Source organism: Lepidochelys kempii, chromosome 6, assembly GCF_965140265.1.
Source record: "Lepidochelys kempii isolate rLepKem1 chromosome 6, rLepKem1.hap2, whole genome shotgun sequence".
In the NCBI taxonomy this organism is placed as follows: domain Eukaryota; kingdom Metazoa; phylum Chordata; order Testudines; family Cheloniidae; genus Lepidochelys; species Lepidochelys kempii.
Window position 1 is genome coordinate 112,652,642 of NC_133261.1, and position 20,966 is coordinate 112,673,607.

The 20,966-nt window shown below is 44.8% G+C and overlaps 1 protein-coding gene across 4 annotated transcripts in view; it reads left to right on the forward strand.

The window, feature by feature from the left end:
- RCOR1 (REST corepressor 1) overlaps positions 1-20,966 on the forward strand; it is a 127,066-nt gene that overhangs the window by 47,687 nt on the left and 58,413 nt on the right. For all 4 annotated transcript variants that reach the window (XM_073349704.1, XM_073349703.1, XM_073349705.1 and 1 more), the window contains one exon: positions 8,917-9,000. In XM_073349704.1, coding sequence (XP_073205805.1) covers positions 8,917-9,000 — 84 coding nt within the window. The remainder of the gene's footprint in view (positions 1-8,916; positions 9,001-20,966) is intronic.

Genomic DNA, 20,966 nt, shown 5'->3' on the forward strand with positions numbered 1-20,966 from the left:
GATAGAGGAAGGACTCTTGCTCCTACTTGCTTCAAGCTCAGCAATGGTGGTAGGCGGAGGGGAGGGCAACAAGGTGCACAGGCCCTGATATGAGCAATGCTTGGGAGAAGGGCAAATTGGGGCTCTTCTCCCCCCCCACCCACCCACCTGTAACACTAGGAATCTAGCAACTGTGATAGGGACTAACTCTTAGGTAGTGATGTATTGGGTATCTGTATGTAACTAAACTACTTTGTCAGCATTTAAATAGGATAGCTGAAAATGCAGGGCTCGGTCTTGTAATTGAACTTCAGCACTTCCTCGTCTGCTATTGTAGGGCTTGTCAAAACAGAGCTTGAAACAGTTTAACTGAAACTGGTTTAAAACCCATTGATTAAAAATTTGTTTAGTTGTGAACCCCTGTGTGGACACTTGTATATCTGTTTAAAACTGATTATATTTAGCTTGCACATTTAAACTTACAGGTTTCAACTGCTATAAACCAAGTGTAATTGTGTGAACACACAAAGCTGCACGGGTTTAAAAAACAGCTTAGGTTAAAATCATCCCTGTAGTTAAGCTTCATGTGCCAGGGTTAGCTCTTTGGCAGAATAGCCTGAATTAGGTGCGGGGGTCGAGGGATCTTAGTTTCTCTCCAACATGGGTGGGTTTTAGGGCTTGCGTGTGCATAGAAATGTACCAAAATAACAATTCCAAAATAGTTATTCTAGATTGTGCCCCACGGGGGTTATATCAAAATAACTGTTCTGGAAAAATTATCAGTGCATAGACAAGCACTTGAGCTGCTCTTAGCTGTGTCACTTGTTATAGAGGAGGATGGGGTGGATGGCAGAGGAAATGGGGAATGATTGGGGTGGTGGGGAGCCTTTTATTCCCATGTTCTCCTCTCTTGTTCAAGGCTGCTGGGAAGGCTGGGTGCTGGTAGGAGATGTTCTTCACAGCCCCATTTCTCAGGGCAATATCTAGGGGCCAGAGGGCAATTGTGCCTGACGTAAGGGAATAATAGAAATGTAGGTCTGGAAGGGAACTTGATAGATCATTTAGTCCAGTCCCTTGCATTGCGGCTGGACTAAGTATTATATAGACCAGTAATACTCAATTAGATCTATTTGTGGGCTGACTTGACAATTTTATGACAAGAGGTGGGCTGTTTGCGCAGAAGGCTGACAATAATAATAATAATAAACCCTTCAGCTGCCAATAAAGACCTTGATTGCAACTTAAGTATTAGTGTTTCTATCTTTTAACAAAGTTTATAAATCAACATTATTACCTGGGTTTGTAGCAATCTCTAATGGGAGAGGTGACATCAACAATCTCTGGCAAGCTTTGTGAAGAGTGGTTTGTAGGAGGGGTCAGGGCAAGGCTCGTGCACTGGTGAAGATGCTCATCTGTCAAGTGATTGTGGTGGTGTTTTTAAATAATGTTGATGGTAGAAAACCCGGAATCAAAGTGGTACGTTGATCTGAACATTGTTAAAAGATAGGTGGCTGGATTCTGGTTATTGGTCAGTAGAAATCCAAGTCCTACTTCTCTGAAGTTTGCCTTCAAGACATCTGAGCTCTCGAAGGTGCTTCTCAGTTAGAAATTGTAAGGCTCATCAATTGAATCAAGAATGTTCTATTAGCAGAGACAACAAACAACAAAAAACAAATCTGTTGGAATTGCAAACTTCTCAATCAGGTTGTTTAGGAATTCTTGCATCGTTTTCAGTGACGTTTCAGCTGTAGTTTCACAGGAAATGTAGAAAAGTACCACATCTTTCCTGTTACGTCTGTCTGAAAGATTTCAAGATTCCTCTGAAAGGTACACACTTTTTCAAACACATCCCCAACACTGCTTGCCCAGCCTTGGAACTACAATTTAGGGGAATTTGACATGACCAGTAATATCACACAGATTTATATAGAAGGGAAATCATTAATAAATTCCAGGAACTTGCAAACCTTGTTTGTCTTGTGGCTTTGAAAGAAAGTCTATTATTTCTTTTTGACGCTCACAAAACCTCTCTAACACACACCTGCTACTTAACCAGTGAACATCATTGTACTGCAACAGGTCACTCACTGTATTTGGCTGAAACGTCTTGTAAAGAGCTTTAAAAAGCTGCTGTTGCAAGCTAGAAGTTGAGCATATGTAGTTCACTAATCTCATCAGAATACTCATTGTTTTTTCAAGTCCCCAGACAGCTTACTGCACAGGACAGTCAGGTGAATGATGCAGTGAAGTATATTTAATGAAGGGTGTATCACTGCCAAATGTGAAGCAAGCCATTCTCTTTTTTCCCTGTCATGGAGGGACCTCCGTTTGTAATGAGCAAGATTACTTTTGGCAGATCTAAAGCATTTTTTTTTTTTTCAAAAAATCCATTTACTTTTTCAAAAATGATCTCTCCTGTCATGTAGGTTTCTAATGGTATTAAACATAAAAATTCTTCCGTGAAAATTTCACAATCTTAAAATTTAACAAACGGCAATAGCAGGGCAGTGTCACTTAAACACTTGATCATCCACTGCCAGGGACATCCATTTGGTGTTTTTTGTTTTTGTTTTTTAAATTGGACAGCAGTGCTGAAAAACAGACCTCGTAAACTACTTCCAATCTTTGTGCTGCCGTGGAATCATACGGGAACTTGCTTCACATGGTTCACAGTATCATCTTTGTTTTTATCTCCAGCAAAAAGCTCCTTCAGTGTTTCCGATGTGCACTCATTCACAAGCTCAGCATTCAGGAAAGGCTTTCTCTCTCTGTAGCTAGTACCAACAGTATCTGAAGAGAAGCAGCTGTTACTTTGTCCTGCATGATCACTGATATTGTGAGGAGATATTTGAAGCGTGATACGAAAACTTCAGATTTTCAATTTTGTCACGTCTTGCAACACTGCCAGGATGGCCATGTTGAGTGGTACAGTGCTTTGATTCAAAGTGGTGCTTCGCACTGATGACTTTACAGACGGATACAGTGGTTTGACACGTTAAACACAAAAGTGTTGCATTTAAATGAGGTGGAGTAATAAAAACAACCCATTGTCCAGCTTGGGTTAAAAGCTCGGTTTTTGCTGTCGACTTTGACGTTCACTCACATCAGCATTCATTTTTTGGCTCCATTGCCATCACAGATGAGAAGAATGGGCGGTGTCCTAGCTCAATGGTAGCCGGTGCTATCACAAGAACTTAAGGTCCAGCAGTAAGTTCCTTACTAAGGAAGTCCTAGGCAAATGATGGGCTGTGCGTCACTCTTCATTAATTTAATTATAAACATTTTTTAAGGTGAGTTGGTGGGCCACACAGGAAGCCTTGGTGGGCCACATTTGGCCCATGGGCTGCCTATTGAGTATCCCTGATCTAGACCGTCCTTGACCAGTATCTGTCTAACCTGGTCTTAAAAACCTCCAATGACAGAGATTCCACAACTTCCCTATGTAATTTGTTCCAGTGCTTAACTACCCTGGCAGTTAAAGTTTTTTTTTTCTTCTTCTTTTTCTGTAATGTCCAACCTAAACTACCCTTGCTGCAATTTAAGCCCATTATTTCTTGTCCTGTCCTCAGTGGTTAAGGAGAACAATTTATCATCCTCCTCTTTTTCAAGTATGCAAAAGGTTGTTTTAGACTGTTGTCTCTTCTCAAAACTAAACAAACCCAGTTTATTCAATCTTCCCTCATAGGTCCTATTTTCTAGACTTTTATTCATTTTGGTTGCTCTCCTGTGGACAAATTGGAGACAGTCCAGATCTTTCTTGAAGCGTGGTACCCAAAACTGGACACAATACTCCACTTGAGACCTTGCTGAATAAGGTAGAAGAATTACTTCTCATGTCTTGCTTGCAACACTCCTAATACACCCCAGAATGATGTTTGCTGCTTTGTCGGTGGTGGGGTTTTGTTTTTTTTTGTTTGTTTGTTTTTTTTTTGGCAAGAGTATTATATTGTTGAACCCTATTTAGTTTGTGATCCACTATAACCCCCAGATCCTTTTCTGCAGTACTCTTTCCTAGGCAGTCATTTCCCATTTTGTATTGTGCAATTGATTGTCCGTTCCTAAGTATAGTACTTGCATTTATCCTTACTGAATTTCATCCTTTTTATTTCAGACCGTTTCTCCAGTTTCTCAAGATCATTTTGAATTTTAACCCTGTCCTCCAAATCACTTGCAACCCCTCCCAGCTTGGTATCCTCTGCAAACTTTAAGTGTACTCATCTACACCATTATCCACATGATTCATGAAGATATTGAATAGAACCAGACCCAGGACAGACCCTGTGAGACCCCTCTCATTATGCCCTTCCAACTTAATTATGAATCATAGCTAACTGCCTTCTGAGTATGCTTTTCCAACCAGTTGTGCACCCACCTTTATAGTAGGTTGGTCTAGGCCAGAGGTTTTCAGACTCTTTTTTTTAGCTGAGGCCCCCCCTCCTCCCCCCAAATTAGTTTTTTGGTTGTGCTTCCCCCAACATGGACATAGACACAATACCTGCTCCTCCTTCCCCCTTGGATTTTCAGGGTGGGGGAAGGCATGTGGGAAGGTCTCTGGAGGCAGAAATCTCTGTGGCGGGTGTTGACCCACAGGCTGGGTGGCCCGCTGAGGTTAGTCAGAGGCGACACTCCCTCCCTAAGCCCTGACGCAGACTGGCTTGAGCCCCACGTGTTCCTCCACTCCCCCTTAAGGGGCTGAGCCCCACAATTTGAAAACCTCTAGTCTAGCCCATCTTTGGGAATGGGGTGGCAGCTACACCCAGTGTCAGAGAGGGCAGGGATTCCCCCATGTGTAAACCAATATCTTGGGGCCCTTTATACCTCTGTTGGGGGCAGGGCAGTCTTTCTTTCCCCATGTATTAGCAGGGGTACTAAATGTCCAAGGGAAAAAGGATGAGAACAGCCACTAAGATGAGCAGTGGGTCTGATGGTGATAACGTTGGAGTACGAGCTGTCTCAGAGCAGTCTGGGGGGGAAATCTGAGATGTTGGAGAGAATATCGGGGGTTGGAAGTCTGTGGAAAGAAGGGGGTCAGGCAAGGTGACATCTGTCACCTTCAAAAACCTACATTTGTGCCCCCCGTGTCTGTCCCACCCCTTCAAAACATATCCCCACTCTTCTGCTCCTTTCCTCAGCTCCTTAGTCTGTGGGCCCCATCTTGATGCCTGCTTCTCTGTGGGGAGAGGAAGGGGAGCTGCGCTGGACAGGTAGAGAGATGTAGGGGGGTGATGCAGGTGCAGCAAAGGGGCTTAACATACAGTGTGTTCTGAGGGTGGGGTAACCCTTGCCAAGGAGCTAGATGCAAGGAAAGGAGGAGAGTTGGGCGCTTGTGTGTGTGGTGCAAAATCCTTTTCCTTGTTTTTAAAAAACAAAAACCCTTAAAAGCCCCCAGTCATCATTAATGCAGAATTAGGCCTAGTCCTGTAGTTTTCAACCTTTTTTTTTTTTTTTTTCTTCTTCATATGTGGACCCCTAAAAAATTTCACATGGAGATGCGGAACCCTTTGGAAATCTTAGACCTAGTCTGCAGACCCCCATCCATAGAGCACAGGTTGAAAACACTGTTCTGTGGTAATGACCACCTTTCACTGTGTGACTTGCACACAGTCTGCAGATCCCGAGGGGTCTCAGGACCCTGGGTTGAAAACTGCTGGTCCAGTCTAGACCTAATATGTAGGTCAACCCAGCTGCATCATCTGGGCTGTGTAAAAAAAAAAAAAAAAAAGCCCTGTGTGATGTATTTAGGTCGACCTACCCTCACTGTAGACACAGGTAAGTTGACAGAATAACTCTTCCGTTGACCTAGTTACCAGCTTTTGGAGAGGTGGATTACCACCTTTATTGAGGGGAAAAATCCCTTCCTTCAACAGGAAGTGTCTGTACTACAGTGGCATAGCTGCAGTTCTGTAGTTTTGCTGCTACAGCTGCTCTAGGGGAAACGTACCCTCAAGGTAGCACCTTGCGCCCTTTCATGTGCAGCGTGGCTAAATTTAATCTCCTGAAAACCAGTAAATAAGGTGTTTCCTGGTTTTCAGAGGCTTTACATTTAGCTGCTCTGCACATTCTGAAGGGGCACAAGGTACCACTGGGCACCCCTTAACTCTGTTATCGAAGTTCTTTTTGGCATTTAAGTAACTGACTCCTGAATCCTAACTGACAAAACGCAGCCTAATACATTCTTTTTGGGTGTAGTCGACTGTCACTGCTTAAAGTAAATCTTAATTGGACTCTCTCACTAGTTCTTGTGCATTTATTTGTGTATCGATAAATGGTGTGAGGTTCTCTTTAGATATAACCTCTTATGGTGGTAGAAGTTTTTGGTGTGTTTTTTTTTTTCCTGTTCAGATACTTTTGTAGTAGGCTGAACAATGGGTGAGTAGAACTGAGATGCATAATGCAGTGGAGCAGTATTCTACAAGTGATTGGCATCAGGGTTACCTATTTTTTCTTTCCTCACAACTCCATAATCTTGATTTGTTAGCCACATGAGAGGGTGAAGCTCAATCCCGAATGTTTCAAGATCATAGCAAGTTTTGTTCAAAGTCCAGTTATTGTCATACTAAATTAAGATGTTTTTATAGTCTCTATAGAACATCCCGTCTCCACCCTGTCATTCTCCAGAGAACGTTGGCTTCTCTTTTACTCTTTCTCTCTCTCTCTCTCTGTGTCAGTCATTAATTTCTCAGCATCTTCATGGCAAAACAGAGAGAAAATAAACTTTTTTGCATTAGTGCGGTGAGGCGTAGAGATGATGCAATTTTCAGCATCCAGATAATTGGGAGTAAAAATAATCGGAATCTTTGCATTATGTTAGAGGTTAATAATACCATTTTTAAAACCAGCTTGTTATTGGGATTTAAACTGTTACCTGAAAACATAACTTAGGTTTGTTGTCTAATGCCAAGTTAAGGAGCGGCAATGTTAAAAATCCACACAGCCTGAGTGGTCAAAACATTAAAGTTCTTTGCATGCACCCACCAAATGTTTTTATGTAGCCTGACTGTTCAAGAACACGTACTTAGAATCATCTATGATTCTGGTTTGAAGAGACCTCAGGAGGTCATCTAGTCTAACCCCCTTCTCAAGGCAGGACCAACACCAACTAAATCATCCCAGCCAGGGCTTTGTCAAGCCAGGCCTTAAAAACCTGTAAGGATGGAGATTCCACCACCTCCCTAGGTAACCTATTCCAGTGCTTCACCACCCTCCTAGTGAAATAGTGTTTCCTAATATCCAACCTAGACCTCCCCCACTGCAACTTGAGACCATTGCTCCTTGTTCTGTCATCTACCACCACTGAGAATAGCTGAGCTCCATCCTCTTCGGAACCCCCCTTCAGGTAGATGACGGCTGCTATCAAATCCCCCCTCACTCTTCTCTTCTACAGACCAACCAGCACCAAGTTTCCTTTGACATACATAACTTTCTGTCTCTGCTGCAAATGCGTTTAAAAAGTCAATCCTGTTCTGATTTCACATGTATAGTACCCTGGGGTAGGATCTCTATTCGCTGCTTCTCATCACTAAGGGTATGCCTACAGGACAAAAAAGAGACACAGCAGCGAGTCTGAGCCCGGTTCTACAGACTCAGGCTTGTGGGGGCTTGTACTACAGAGCTAAAAATAGCAGTGTAGATGTTCCTGCTCCGGCTCTGAAACCCAGTGAGGGGGGTGTGGGTCATCTCAGAGCTTGAGCTCTAGCCCAAGTGAGAACATCTACACTGCTATTTTTAGCCCCGCAGCATGAGCCTAAATCTGTAGATCTGGGCTCTGAGACTCGCTGATACAGGAGGCGGTTCAGTGCAGATGTATCCAGGAGAAGAAATTCTTAGAACTCTGGTCCTGTTGTGTTTTATATATTATTAATCAGATCGGGGCAGGGTATGTGTCATTCTATATGTGAAGCATTATAACTTTTTAGCACTCTATAGAGGTTTTGTAGTAGGAATAATAATACCCAGCTCTCCACTGGTAGCTAGATATGAGAGTTTTTCTCTTAACATTGTGCTGCCAGTACTAGTAATGGATTTTAACTACACGTGCTGACTCAACGGAGAGAGGCTTTTGGTCTATCGACTCCATTTTTGGTGTGTCTCCTTCTGATAACTCTCTCTCTTCTAATATCTTTACTGTACCTGGCTAATGGTGTAAGGAATTGAACAGCAGACTGCCAAAAATTTGAGGTACACAAACTTGCATTGGTTTCAGAGAGAGCAACTTGAATAGCAAGCGATCAGGAACATATGTGCACATGGCTTTGAATTGTAGATTTTAATGCATTATGCTGGGCAGCTCTTTATTGTGATGTAACAGACCCATGAACAAAGAGAGCCATTTCCCTGTTTAGAATAACTGTGTACAAACGAAGGCCCAGATTCTAATCCCAGTGACCTCAATATAACTGAGATTTGAATCTGGCCCAGAGTGTATGAAATGTCAGTGTGGAAATACTTAGTTGGAACTGGAGGGTGGCTTGGGATAATTTACAGGGACTTGTAAAAAAAAATCCCAGAACGTTCTTCATTGCATGTGCCTGTCCTGAAGTCCTAATCTAACTTCACAAGGAAGCAACCATAGCATTCAGGATCTCGTATCCATAGCATCTGGTTCTTGCTCCTTCCCTTCATTTAACAAAAGGCAGAAGAGAAATAATCAAGTATGCTGATGTAGAAATGTTAATTAACATTCGATTTAGAGCTTCCTGCACGAAAGAGGGTGAATGTACTTCCTCTGTCACATTGTATTAAGAGTGATATATAGAAGAGACAAATAGAGACCTCTGATCTAAAGGGGGAGAGGGAGGAAGGCTTTTAACCTTGTTAGATTGACTAAAAGCTGGACAATAAGCCACTCTTGTACCCAGTTTGCTTCAGTACTAGCTGGCGATAAGATTCTTGAATTTGTTTTTAACTTTACTGTATATCTCTTTTTTTTTTCTTAAGCCAAACTTGCAAGACGCTGTCAGGAGAGAGAGAACCTTGGCATGCTGGTCTGGTCACCTAATCAGAATCTGTCCGAGGCAAAATGTAAGTCTATTTTGCATTCTTATTTTTTTTTAAGTGGTTTATTTTTAAGAAAGGGGAGTTACCTTTTTACAGCAGAGAGCGATTACGCAGTGTGATTGTCTCAGTGGGCTTCAAAATGAATTTGGGAATCTTAAAAAAGGACCGTATACAGGGTTTCATTCCTTACTGCAGCTGCCCAGAATGCCATATCCATTGGGGAGGAGGAAAGACCTCTTACGACTTCCTTCCATGGTATGAATTTTTGAGGCTTTTGATCAGCAAGCTGCTGTGATCTTCCAGTCACATGCTGCAGGTGCTGTAGAAGGTAGCAGAAATAAAGTTTCTGGGGCCAGGAGGAGAGGCATTTTGGGGGGAGGGAGGGAAGAAATCCTGTCCAAACAAAAAAGACGACAACTCCAAATGCTCAAAAACTCCATACCTGGAACTCAAGTTTAAACTGTGGGAACGATTAGAGTGTCTTTGATTTCCATGTGAGAGCAAATTTTAAACTGAATGTGTCCCTGGGAACAGGTTTCAAATGGCCATTAACTCATGGCGGAACAAGTGATAGAAATGTCTAATTGTGGTTCACTTTCTGAAGAATTACAGTGTCTTTAACACAGTTACCATTTAAAAGCTAGCTCTCTTTATTAAAGTGGAGGGGGTTTATTTTGTTTTAATTTAACTTTCTGTGCTGTGACCTGAGCACAGGACCAGGAGCAAGGAACTAAAAGTACTACTCCCAGCTCTGATACTGATTCCCTCTATGGCCTTGGTCAAATTGCTTGATCTTTGTTTTCATTGGCTGCATAGGGGTGGTACACCTCACAAGGCCGTTGTGAGGGTTTGCTGAAGACTAAGAATACCTATACTGCCTCCTTTAGCAATCTAGTGGATAGGGCATCAGACTAGTAATATCCTGGATGGCCTGAGTTCTGCTGGGTGACTTACCCTCTCACAGCCTGCCCATCTGTAAAAAGTGGTTGATGCTTTGAAATCTACAGATGAAAAGTGCCATATAAGTGTAACTTCTACTTCCTCCCCTAGTGGTGAGGTCAGACTGCCAGTTAGTGAACTTTGTATTCCTATTTGTATGCATTGTATAAAATCTCTGGAGGGGAGAGTGCTTCCTTCTTTTGTGTGTGTGTGTGTGTGTGGTGAGGCGTTTGCAGATGGAAACAAATGTGTTTTCTTCCTGGGCCACCTGCTAAAATTTGATAGTGTGCAAAATCACAAAAGATTGCAAGTACCTGGCTTCAGATATGGGGGTTGATTTTTGGCTTTGCAATTTTTAGCCTCTTGCTGTTAGGAATTGGATTTCTTTTTGAGCTGGAGGTGGTGAGCGTAAGTGTAGTTGGGGGTGGCTGTATGTTACCAACTGGTACCATTGGATATAATGCATGTGAATAAACCCCAAAGGGAATAATTGACTCTGTCCAAGACCTTGCATCTTTGGAGCAATGAGTGTCTAGGAACTTTCTCCTCTCAAATTTCATACAAGTGAACTTCGAACTTTCTGTGTCTGACCATACAGCAATTTTACTATACTGACTTCCAGGGCAACATGCCATGATTTACAACCGTACAAAATCTGAACTGGCCCCGTATTGTTCCTGCTGCTCTCTTTTCAGAGAGTTTACAGTGTTTGGAGGGTGGTGCCTTGTACCGATCTCCCATACTGTGGGGAGACCCTCCCCATGAAGGACTTAACTGCGGCAAGTCTTCATAGAATTTATTTTTATTGTAGGGCTATTTGACGTGGAGGGGGTTTATGGCTGAAAAATCAGGACTGTGAGGATGGCTTAGACAATCCTTTAGCACCTGTGTAGTACCACTTTGGCTCATGTCCAGGGCCCCAGCCCACACCTGCTCTTACACACAATCTTACTGTTGAAGGTTTGCTTTACTTTCAGGGTCAAGGCTTAATGGGAAGAGCCAGGTAAGCACAATAAACAGCAGTTAGCATATATCCTTGTCCTAGTCAGTGTAGCCATCCTCTGAAATAGAGGCAGATGCTGAAAGATTCCATGAAGATTTCAGTGGTTTGAATTGAGTAAGGGCTTGTCGAAACTACAGGAAAAATGGTTGTGGGACCAGGTTACAGGCATCGTCCTTTGACGTAGTCCCGTCTTACAGTGTAATGGTGTATCTTAACTGTGGTACAGACTTGCTTGTCCAAGGCTTTAGCGCAGGTCAATTAAAACCTAGTTGCGCCATGTATGCTTGAAGATGGGACAGTGTTTTACCTATGTTGGCGGAATATACTGTAGTGGTTTTGGCCCTGTCTACTATTTACTGGCATATTTGTTATTTGCATCCCTCGGCTTGTTAACTATATTCCTAGGAGTCAATAACTTTTCTGCTCCTTTCACGCTCCCCCACACACCCTGAACTGAGTGCTGTCAATAAGGGGTTATATGTGTGCTACAGATCCCCAAAAACCCTTTGTTACAGAGTGTCACTGAGATGGTTTTACCCACTGGCAGTTTCATGAACAAAGACTGAACAATAAAATGTTGTATGCTCTGACAGAGTAGAGCAAGAACAAAATCCCTCCAGTCTGCCCTAGGTCAGCTCCCGACTATCTCTTAAAATAGCTGTGCTCGTCTCTGCCCAGTCAGTCCATTCCTCTGTGCCCTGTAGCCCATCCACACCTGCTACAGAACCCTGCTCTCGCACTCTTAGACCTTTTAAAGAGATTTCTCCGAAGAATTGCCTCAACTTCAGGAAATTACTCTGACCTGCATTGAGATGTTGTTAATGGAGGCAGAGCTGGGACGTTAGATCTCACTGGAGAGAGGCAGGACTGAGCAAGGCAGAGGAAGAGCTAAGTAAAGTGAAGGAACTAATCTGTTTGGCAGATGGGAGCTGAGGTGGGGAATGGCGAAAGTTTGTTTTTAATGATCTACCATGGCACAGCCTAGAGCAGTGGTCCCCAAATTGTGGGGCGCACCACCCTTACGGGGTGTGTGGCAGGGCCGAAGCCGGCCCCCCCTCAGAAGGCGGGGAGGGAACGACACCCCACTGGAGCCCAGCCCCGCCCCCAGCTCCACCTTCAGGCCAAGCTCCTCTGCTGAGTCAACTGTGCAGTAACGGAGGGGAGCACAGACAGATTCCATTAACGGTAAGGGGGTGTCGGGCATGCAACCGGAAAAGTTTGTGCACCCCTGGCCTGGAGCAGTCTCTCAGTACATAAAGCCAGGCAGGCGTTGTGAAACTATTTACAGTAAAAGCTGTGTTATCAGGCCTTGTACCAACCGGAAAGCTCTATACACCAACATTTCTAATCTTCATAGCAAGTCTGGTTGGCACGGTGCCAGCAGGCTCGCTACCTGGCTCCACGGTGCTCCCCAGAAGCGGCGACACGTCCCTGCTGCTCCTGGGCAGAGGAACGCCCATGAGGGGTTTAGAGCGCAGGACAGGGGTTGGGGCTCGGGGTGCCACATCTGGTGAGTGCTCACTTCAGGTGGCTCCCCGCAAGCAGTGGCCTGTCCCGGCCACTCCTAGGTGACTCTGCAAGCGCCACCTGAGGTGAGCAACCCTGGATCCAGCATCTCGCACCCCAACCCCCTTCCCCAAGCCCCCTCCCATGGCCTGCACCCCACATCCCCTCCCGTTCCCCAATCCCCTTCTCCGAGCCCCCTTCCACACTCATACCCCCTCCCAGGGCCCATACCCCACACCACCTCCTGCACCCAAACTCCCTCCCTCTTAACAGGCATTTTTCACTTACTGGCACCCCCCCCATTCCCCCAACGTGCTGGATAAAACAGCTTTTACTGTAAAACAGCATTGCCAAGTACTTCACTGGGCTTTACCATAACAACACTGGGCTAGTTTGAAAATGAGGAAGCATTGGCTTGTTCCAGCAGCCTCCGAGGAAGCCTGAATATAAAGTAATCGGGGTAATGGCACGATCCTGGTGATCGTCTTCATGGGCACGTAGTTTTAATGTGACCAACAAAATGAGAAGCTGCCTTTGCTGCTACTTTACGATCTACGATGACTGTCTCCAAGGTCTATCCTACCTTCTTCATTCCCATACAAATCTAGTATTTTTTTGTTTTTGTTTTTTTTAAACTATTAAAACATAGAAGATCCTCTCCACCTTCCCTTGTTTGGCTGTTCTTGTCAAGGTCTCTTGAGAATGCGAATAGTGGATCCCAGGAAGCTGTAAGCTCTGGGTTAACTAAAATGGAAAGGAATGCCCAGCTCAGGGCTCCACAAGCATTACAAGCACACCACCCGGTCGTGGTGGCATCTGACCTGCTTACACAAACGTGGCTGAGCTGCATCCACAGGGCAGCTTTTTTTCTTTTACCCCCCTCCGGGGCAACCACTGACCTGCGTCTGCACCTTCTCCCCTGCCTAAGTACATTTGCATTGGTAAATTCTGGGAAAACCTGGATGCTATCCCATTGTTTCTTCTTGGAGAGTAGAGTGCCTGTCAGATGTGCCCGCAGAGGAGAACCAGCAGTACTTGGAGCCGTGCTCACTAGGGTATCATAATGCACAGAAGACTGTGAGGAGGTTGGGCTGGCCAAACTAGTTACATAAGCACTATTCTGCGGTCCTGTCGACAGTGCAAAACAAGTGTGGTGAATTGGCCCTGGGAAGACGTCTGTGTGCCAGCCTAGGCCTCTGGTGGGGAGGGAAATGTTTGGTTGCCATTGTTACTAAGCATTAACCATGTGAGGTCTGGTCATAGTGTTTAGAGCTAACATGCTGCTAGCTCGTTACAAACTCCATTAGCAATAGTTAGAGACTGATGCTAAGAACGGGAGTACTCGTGGCACCTTAGACTAACAAATTTATTAGAGCATAAGCTTTCATGGGCTGCAGCCCACTTCATCGGATGCATAGAATGGAACATATAGTAAGATAGATAGGTGTATATACACAGATAAGTTGGAAGTTGCCATACAAACTGTGAGAGTCTAATTAGTTAAGATGAGCTGCTATTAGCAGGAGAAAAAAAAACTTTTGTAGTGTTTAATCAAGATGGCCCATTTAGACAGTTGACAAGGAGGTGTGAGGATACTTAAATTAAGGAAATAGATGCAATATGTGTAATGACCCAGCCACTCCCAGTCTCTGTTCAAACCCAAGTTAATGGTATGTAGTTTGCATATTAATTCAAGCTCATCAGTTTCTTGTTGTCCCCAAATGTGAAATAGTTGTGGATGAGGACCTTTGGCTGACCTTTGTGACTTTGTCCTCACCCGTAACTATTTCACAATTGGGGACAATATATATCTTCAAGTCAGCGGCACTGCTATGGGTACCTGCATGGCCCCCAATATGCTAACATTTTTATGGCTGACTTAGAACAACACTTCCCCAGCTCTTGTCCCCTAATGCCCCTACTCTACTTGCACTACATTGATGACATCTTCATCATCTGGACCCATGGAAAAGAAGCCCTTGAGGAATTCCACCATGATATCAACAATTTCCATCCCACCATCAACCTCAGCCTGGACCAGTCCACACAAGCAGTCCATTTCCTGGACACTACTGTGCTAATAAGGAATGGTCACATAAACACCACCCTATACTGGAAACCTACTGACTGCTATACTTACCTACATGTCTCCAGCTTTCATCCAGACCACACCACACGATCCATTGTCTACAGCCAAGCTCTTCGATACAAGGATACAACCGCATTTGCTCCAACCCCTCAGACAGAGACAAACACCTACAAGATCTCTATCAAGCATTCTTAAAACTACAATACCCACCGGCTGAAGTGAAAAAACAGATGGACAGAGCCAGAAGAGTAGCCAGAAGTCACCTACTACAGGACATGCCAAACAAAGAAAATAACAGAACACCACGAGCTGTCACCTTCAGCCCCCAACTAAGCGCATCATCAAAGACTTACAACCTATCTTGAAAAATGATCCCTCACTCTCACAGATCTTGGGAGACAGGCCAGTCCTTGCTTACAGACAGCTCCTCAACCTGAGGGAAATACTCACCAGCAACCACACACCAAAAACACTAACCCAGGAACCTAACCTTGCAACAAAGCCTGATGCGAACTCTGTCCACCTATTTATTCAAGTGGCACCATCATAGGACCTAATCAATTTGGCCACGCCATCAGGGACTCATTCACCTGCACATCTACCAATGTGATATATGCCATCATGTGCCAGCAATGCCCCTCTGCCATGTACATTAGCCAAACTGGACAGTCTCTACTCAAAAGAATAAATGGACACAAATCTGACATCAGGAATCATAACATTCAAAAACCGGAAGGAGAACGCTTCAACCTCTCTGGCCACTCAGTAAAAGATTTAAGGGTGACAGTTTTGCAACAGAAAAGCTTCAAAAACAGACTCCAGCGAGAAACTGCTGAGCTTGAATTAATATGCAAACTAGATACCACTAATTTGGGTTTGAATAGAGACTGGGAGTGGCTGGGTCATTACACATATTGCATCTATTCCCTTAAATTAAGTGTCCTGTTACCACCTTGTCAACTAAATAGGCCATCTTGATTATCACTCCAAAAGTTTTTTTTTCTCCTGCTGATAATAGCTCATCTTAACTAATTAGCCTCTCATAGTTTGTATGATAACTTCCTACTTATCTCTGTGTGTGTGTGTGTGTGTGTGTGTGTGTGTATATAATCTTACTGTATGTTCCATTCTATGCATCCAATGTAGCTCCCGAAAGCTCATGCTCTAATAAATTTGTTAGTCTCTAAGGTGCTACAAGTACTCCTGTTCTTTTTGCAGATACAGACTAACACAGCTGCTACTCTGAAACCTGACGGTAAGAAGTGGCCTCTGCTGGCCATGCAGTTGGGTAGAGGAGAGCTGTAATTTGGTTTACGGCTTTTGTGACCTTACTGTTCAGGCTTTTGGGGGAGGTTGCTGAGGACCTCCAGCAAACAGAGGGTGAGGACAGCCTGGTGGAAGGATTAATTATTATTATTATTATTTATTATGTATCATGAACTAGGACCCCATTGTGCTAGGTGCTGTACAGACACAGAACAAAAGGACTGTATCCCATTTCAAAGAAACCAGCACTTTGTTGAGAAAATCATCCTGGCATTCTCTATCCTTCGAGTAAAGCCCGAACTTTCACCATGTAGGTCACCTTTAAACGGCCATGGTCCATATATTTAACAATTTTGCAGGGCTAATCATTGCAAAGAACATATAGGTATGATCATGCTTCTCTTAATATTAAGGGGACATGGCAGGGTAGCTTAGAATTTGATGCACCATCAATTTAAAATTGCCTTAATCTGAATTTTTTTTTAACCTAAAATGAATGACAAAGATTAGAGGAGGAGAAAATACCTGTCTCTTTTTTCAGGGTACTGAGTGCATTTTACAGTCCTGTCTATAGTTGGTTTCATGGTTTTCTCTGCAAAATTGTGGCTTGGCTATGTAAACCTCCAACCTCATGGATGTGCACTTACGTCTTTGCAAAGCCACACACTGAAATCAACAAGATTCTGTAGAGACTTGGCTCTCTTAGCAAGATCAGGCCATGGTCAGCTCCCATTTTCTTTTGGGGAGGGTGTGGGGTGTCTGCAGCACAGCATAGAAAAGTGAGTATAAAACACAAAAAGGCAGGGAGGCTCTGGGGTAGGTGGCACTTCTGACTCAGTACTTTGCTTTTGTAATTAGCAAGGCTTCAAGTTGACAGTGTTCCTTTACATTGATGGAATTACTACTTCAAAGATTACCTGAGAACGCTTTTTAAAAACATTAGATTTGTGCCTTTTTATGGCTGCCTCATGATGGTTAAAGATGACCTGGGAGATTAGTTTTTTGTTTTGTGCTCCACCCCCCCACCCCCCACCCCGCGAGAGAGATCTGCATGATGGAGCAAAGACTTCCGGGAGACTCTTGTGCTGGATTTCTGGATCTGTAACTTTTTTTGTCCAGAACCTGATCCGTGGGTGTGTGGTGGTGTTTGCGGGGCAGGTGGTCAGTAAAGATAAGGTAGCTTAACAGTACTTATGATCATGCTGTTTATTCCCTCCCTGTCCCCCTACTAACATCAGCCTGTTGGCTTCTCGCAATTACAGCAAAAAAAATTAATGGAAAGGCAGAATGGGCTTGTGTTTATCCCTAATCCAAATTTAATAGTACACAGTGAACCTGGCAGGCGTAAAACTTGGACACAAATATAGTAGCTGCAGCTAGAAAATACAACTTCATGAATCCAAAACCAAGATAAACAAGGTTTAACTTAACATTCGCTAGGAGTTTAACTGTAGAAAGGTTATCACGGTAGTTTTCACTTATTGGCAGTGGCAATTGCAGCAGTGATGTAAATGCCCAAAAGACAGACTAGAAGGATAAAGGGGAACTGCTAACGGACCTGGCTTCTGTCTTTAACCTGGGGTAAGTTCATATGCTTACAAATGATCATATTGTGGGAGGCCAGAGAGACAATACTGCAAACAGCAAAAGTGCAGCCTCTCCATTTCAGAGGTCAAGATCTTCCAAATAAGAGTCTGGGCTACTTACACAAGCCTAAGAAGGAGTTTCCTTTTGTTTGTTAGCCACCATGTGGTGCTTGCTGGCTGTTGCAATGTCAGGTGAAATCTTAGACCAGCTCTTTCATCATTATTATTGCAGGCTGGTATCTCTGGAGCCCAAACACACACTTCAGTTAGGATTTGAATTTAACCCTTTCACTGATGCACTGGTTCAAACTGGAACCCAGGAAAGTAGTGGGGTGAAAGCACTCTTTGGTGTTTTATTTTCAAAATGAACTCCCATGTAATGGGCTTGCATTTGAAAGATTCAGGGTATATCAAAGGTATCTTCAGATTGCCATGCTGCCCTGGAAGAGCTTCTGTCCCTGGGTCCTGTATGGGGAGGAGGCAGTCAGCTTCATGCAGTCAACTCTATTCTGCTACCATGTGCTTCATCCCTGGGGTACAAGCTTTGCAATGGGATGTGTATGCTGTGCTGTAGATCCAACATTCAAGGGGTCTGATTCAACAGTCATGGTCACTCACTGTTCTAAAAAAAAATGGCTGATTTATAAGTAATGACAGGGTAGGATGCACCAAGCACCAGCATCCCGGCTAGAGAAGTGTATTTCCTAGTTTTTCCTGCTCTGTCCTCTCCCACACGAGTCTTGTTTTCAGAAACACTTCCCTTCGCAGCCAGTGCCGTGGAAGTGCTAGCAAAGATACCTTTGATATAGCTTAGCCAAGGCACACCAGCGCTCTTACTGCCATGTCATGCAGACTTGTTCTGAGCAGTGTCACAGGGCACTCTACTCACTGCTAGAGGGCGCCCCCTCCTGCCTGTTGTGGGGATTAGTTTTCCAAGGTCACGCCCCTTTCTGCAGTTGCCATCTGTCCGCCTCACTCTCTCTCAGCATGCCGCTCCTCTCACACTTCACGAGCTGCTGCTGCCTCTTCGTGATTCAGCCCTCCAGCCTGGTCACTAGATGTCTGTCCCCTTTCCCAGGTATCAGAATCTTCAGCGGTCCTCCCAGTCGCTGCCTGCCGGGGCCACATCCTCTGGGGCGGGCAGTGGAACCTGGGCCCGCTCTCTACTCCAGGTTCCTGCTCAGGGACCCTCTACACAGCAGCTAAGGGCTGTTCCTTTCTAGACCTTACTGCCTTTCCCCGAGCCCTTTCCTTACTATCTGGCACTCTTTTCCCCCCGGGTTGCCAGCCTCACAACTCCCTGCTGCCAGGGAGCAATTGCAGGCTACTTGTCTCTGTAGCCCAGGGGCAGGCACTTTTTGGCCCGAGGGCCGCAAAGGGTTTCGAAAATTGTAAGAGGGCTGGTTAGGGGTGGCTGTGCCCCCGCCCCCTATCTATCTCTCCTTGCTTCTTGCTCCCTGACGTGCCCCCATCACCCCATCCAACCCCCCTCCTTCCTGACTGCTCCCCCCCCCCCGGACCCCTGCCTCCATTCAACCCCCTCCCACCCCTCTCCCCCTGTTCCCCAGCCTCTGACCACCCTGACCCCTATTCACACCCCTGCCCTCTATCCAACCCCCCCTGCCCCCTTACCGTGCAGCACAGAGCACTGGTGGCTGGCCGCAGCTCTGCAACTGCACTGCCCGGCCGCTCAGAGCGTTGTGCCGGCAGCGCGGCATGCTGAGGCTGCGGGGGAGGGGGATAGCAGGAGAGGGGCCGGGGGCTAGCCTCCTGGGCCAGGAGCTCAGGGGCCGGGCAGGAGGGTCGTGCAGGCCGGAGTTTGCCCACCTCTGCTATAGCCTCAAACACACCTCTCTTCCCTCCCAAGGAGTTACTGGATCCTATTTCCTAGCCACCCTTTCTGCTTCCAATTTCCTGTCTTTATACATCCATCCCAGCTCATTCCTCCCCAGCTGGGCTCCCTCCCTGAGTCAGGGTTTGCTTAGCTACCTGATGCCTCTCACCTGTGGCCTGTCAGCTAATTAGCCCCATTCCCAGTCTACATTAACCCTTTCGTAGCCAAGGGTGGGTTAAACACCTCATCACAAGCAGGTTCAGATTACTTAGTTAAAATGCCAACTGGCACTGTGAAGCCTTTGTATAGTTGTGCTCCTGCTGCTGCTATTACCAGGGGAGTTGAATCAGTGCTCGCAATAGAGGGAAGCTTTTCTAGAGAAAACCCTTTTGGATGATGTAATCTATATTTGAATACTAGTAATGTGACAGTACAGTAATAATACTGGGAAAGTAGCATGGCTGTTTAGCCATAACCTGAAATGCATTTGAGTAGTTCAAGCTGGCCAGATCTGTAGTATAAGTTGTAGGACCACTATTCAACCCCAGCGAGAACCAGGTCAAATTGAAGCTACATCATGCTGTGTTTTAATATGGAAGTTATTTGTCTTGTGGTGGTGATTCATTGTAATCCTCAGGAAAAAAATGTGCCCTCACTGGGGATTGAACCTCCAACATCCTGCGCTAAAAGTATGAGCTGCTACCGCTTGACCTAATGGGTTAATTCCAGGTGTTGGCTGTTATAGACTCTTAGGCCACGTCTACACTACCTGCCAGATCGGCGGGTAGTGATCGAGCTATCGGGGATCGATTTATCACGTCTAGTGCAGTATAGCATCTAGTCTAGTATAGACGCGATAAATCGGTCCCCGATCGCCCTGCCGTCGACTCCGGAACAATGTAGACCAGGCCTTAGCCTCTGGGGATCTGCCACTAGACGGAGATGTAACACACCAAAGAGTGAGTTAGACATGGAATTGTAACTTTGGCTTTTAGTATTTACTTCATCCTTATGCATATTTTTAAAATCCAAATTGCCTGAAGATCTGACACTAATCCTTTTGGGTTGCCAGCTAGCAAAGCATAGGTGTCATCTGAGCTCTGGATAGGCAAGCTACCACTTTACTGTAACTAGCTTTCCAATCTCTCTACAAAATGTTCAGGACTAAGATTTACCACCCAAGATTAGGCTGTAATCAAATGCAGAGGTGGATATATGAAATGCTAGTAACATCTCCTCTCGGGCCTATCTGCATTGGGAAAATCAGCTTGGTACTGTCCCTCTGATCCAGTTCAGACAATACTTCCAACACTTCCCACCTCAACAAACTGAGATTAGTGTAATATTTTTATGCTCGTGCTCCAGTCCTGCATGGTGTGGCCTGGTAGCAGTTTCATGCTGATAACCAGATTCACCAGGAAATTTCATTTATCTCTAGCTAATTGAGGCATTTATGCCACACTCATCATGATCTTTCTTCCCCTTTTTTAAACCTTTATCAAAGGTTTCTTCCCTAATCAACTCGCTCTACGTGCACAATAAATGCATTATCTAATCCTCCCCTTACTTAAAACGGAGCCTCCCAAACTGGCACGATTTGAGAAGGCAGCTCACTGATTCTTGGCCCTTGCAATCAGGAGTACTAATGGCATTGCTCTGTGGGAATGCCTCAAATGTGATCAAAAGGGCCCTGCCTAAACCAGATCTGAAAATTGTGAATGCAGAAGGAGCAAAACTGTCTTCAGCAGCATTATAGAATCTGTGATT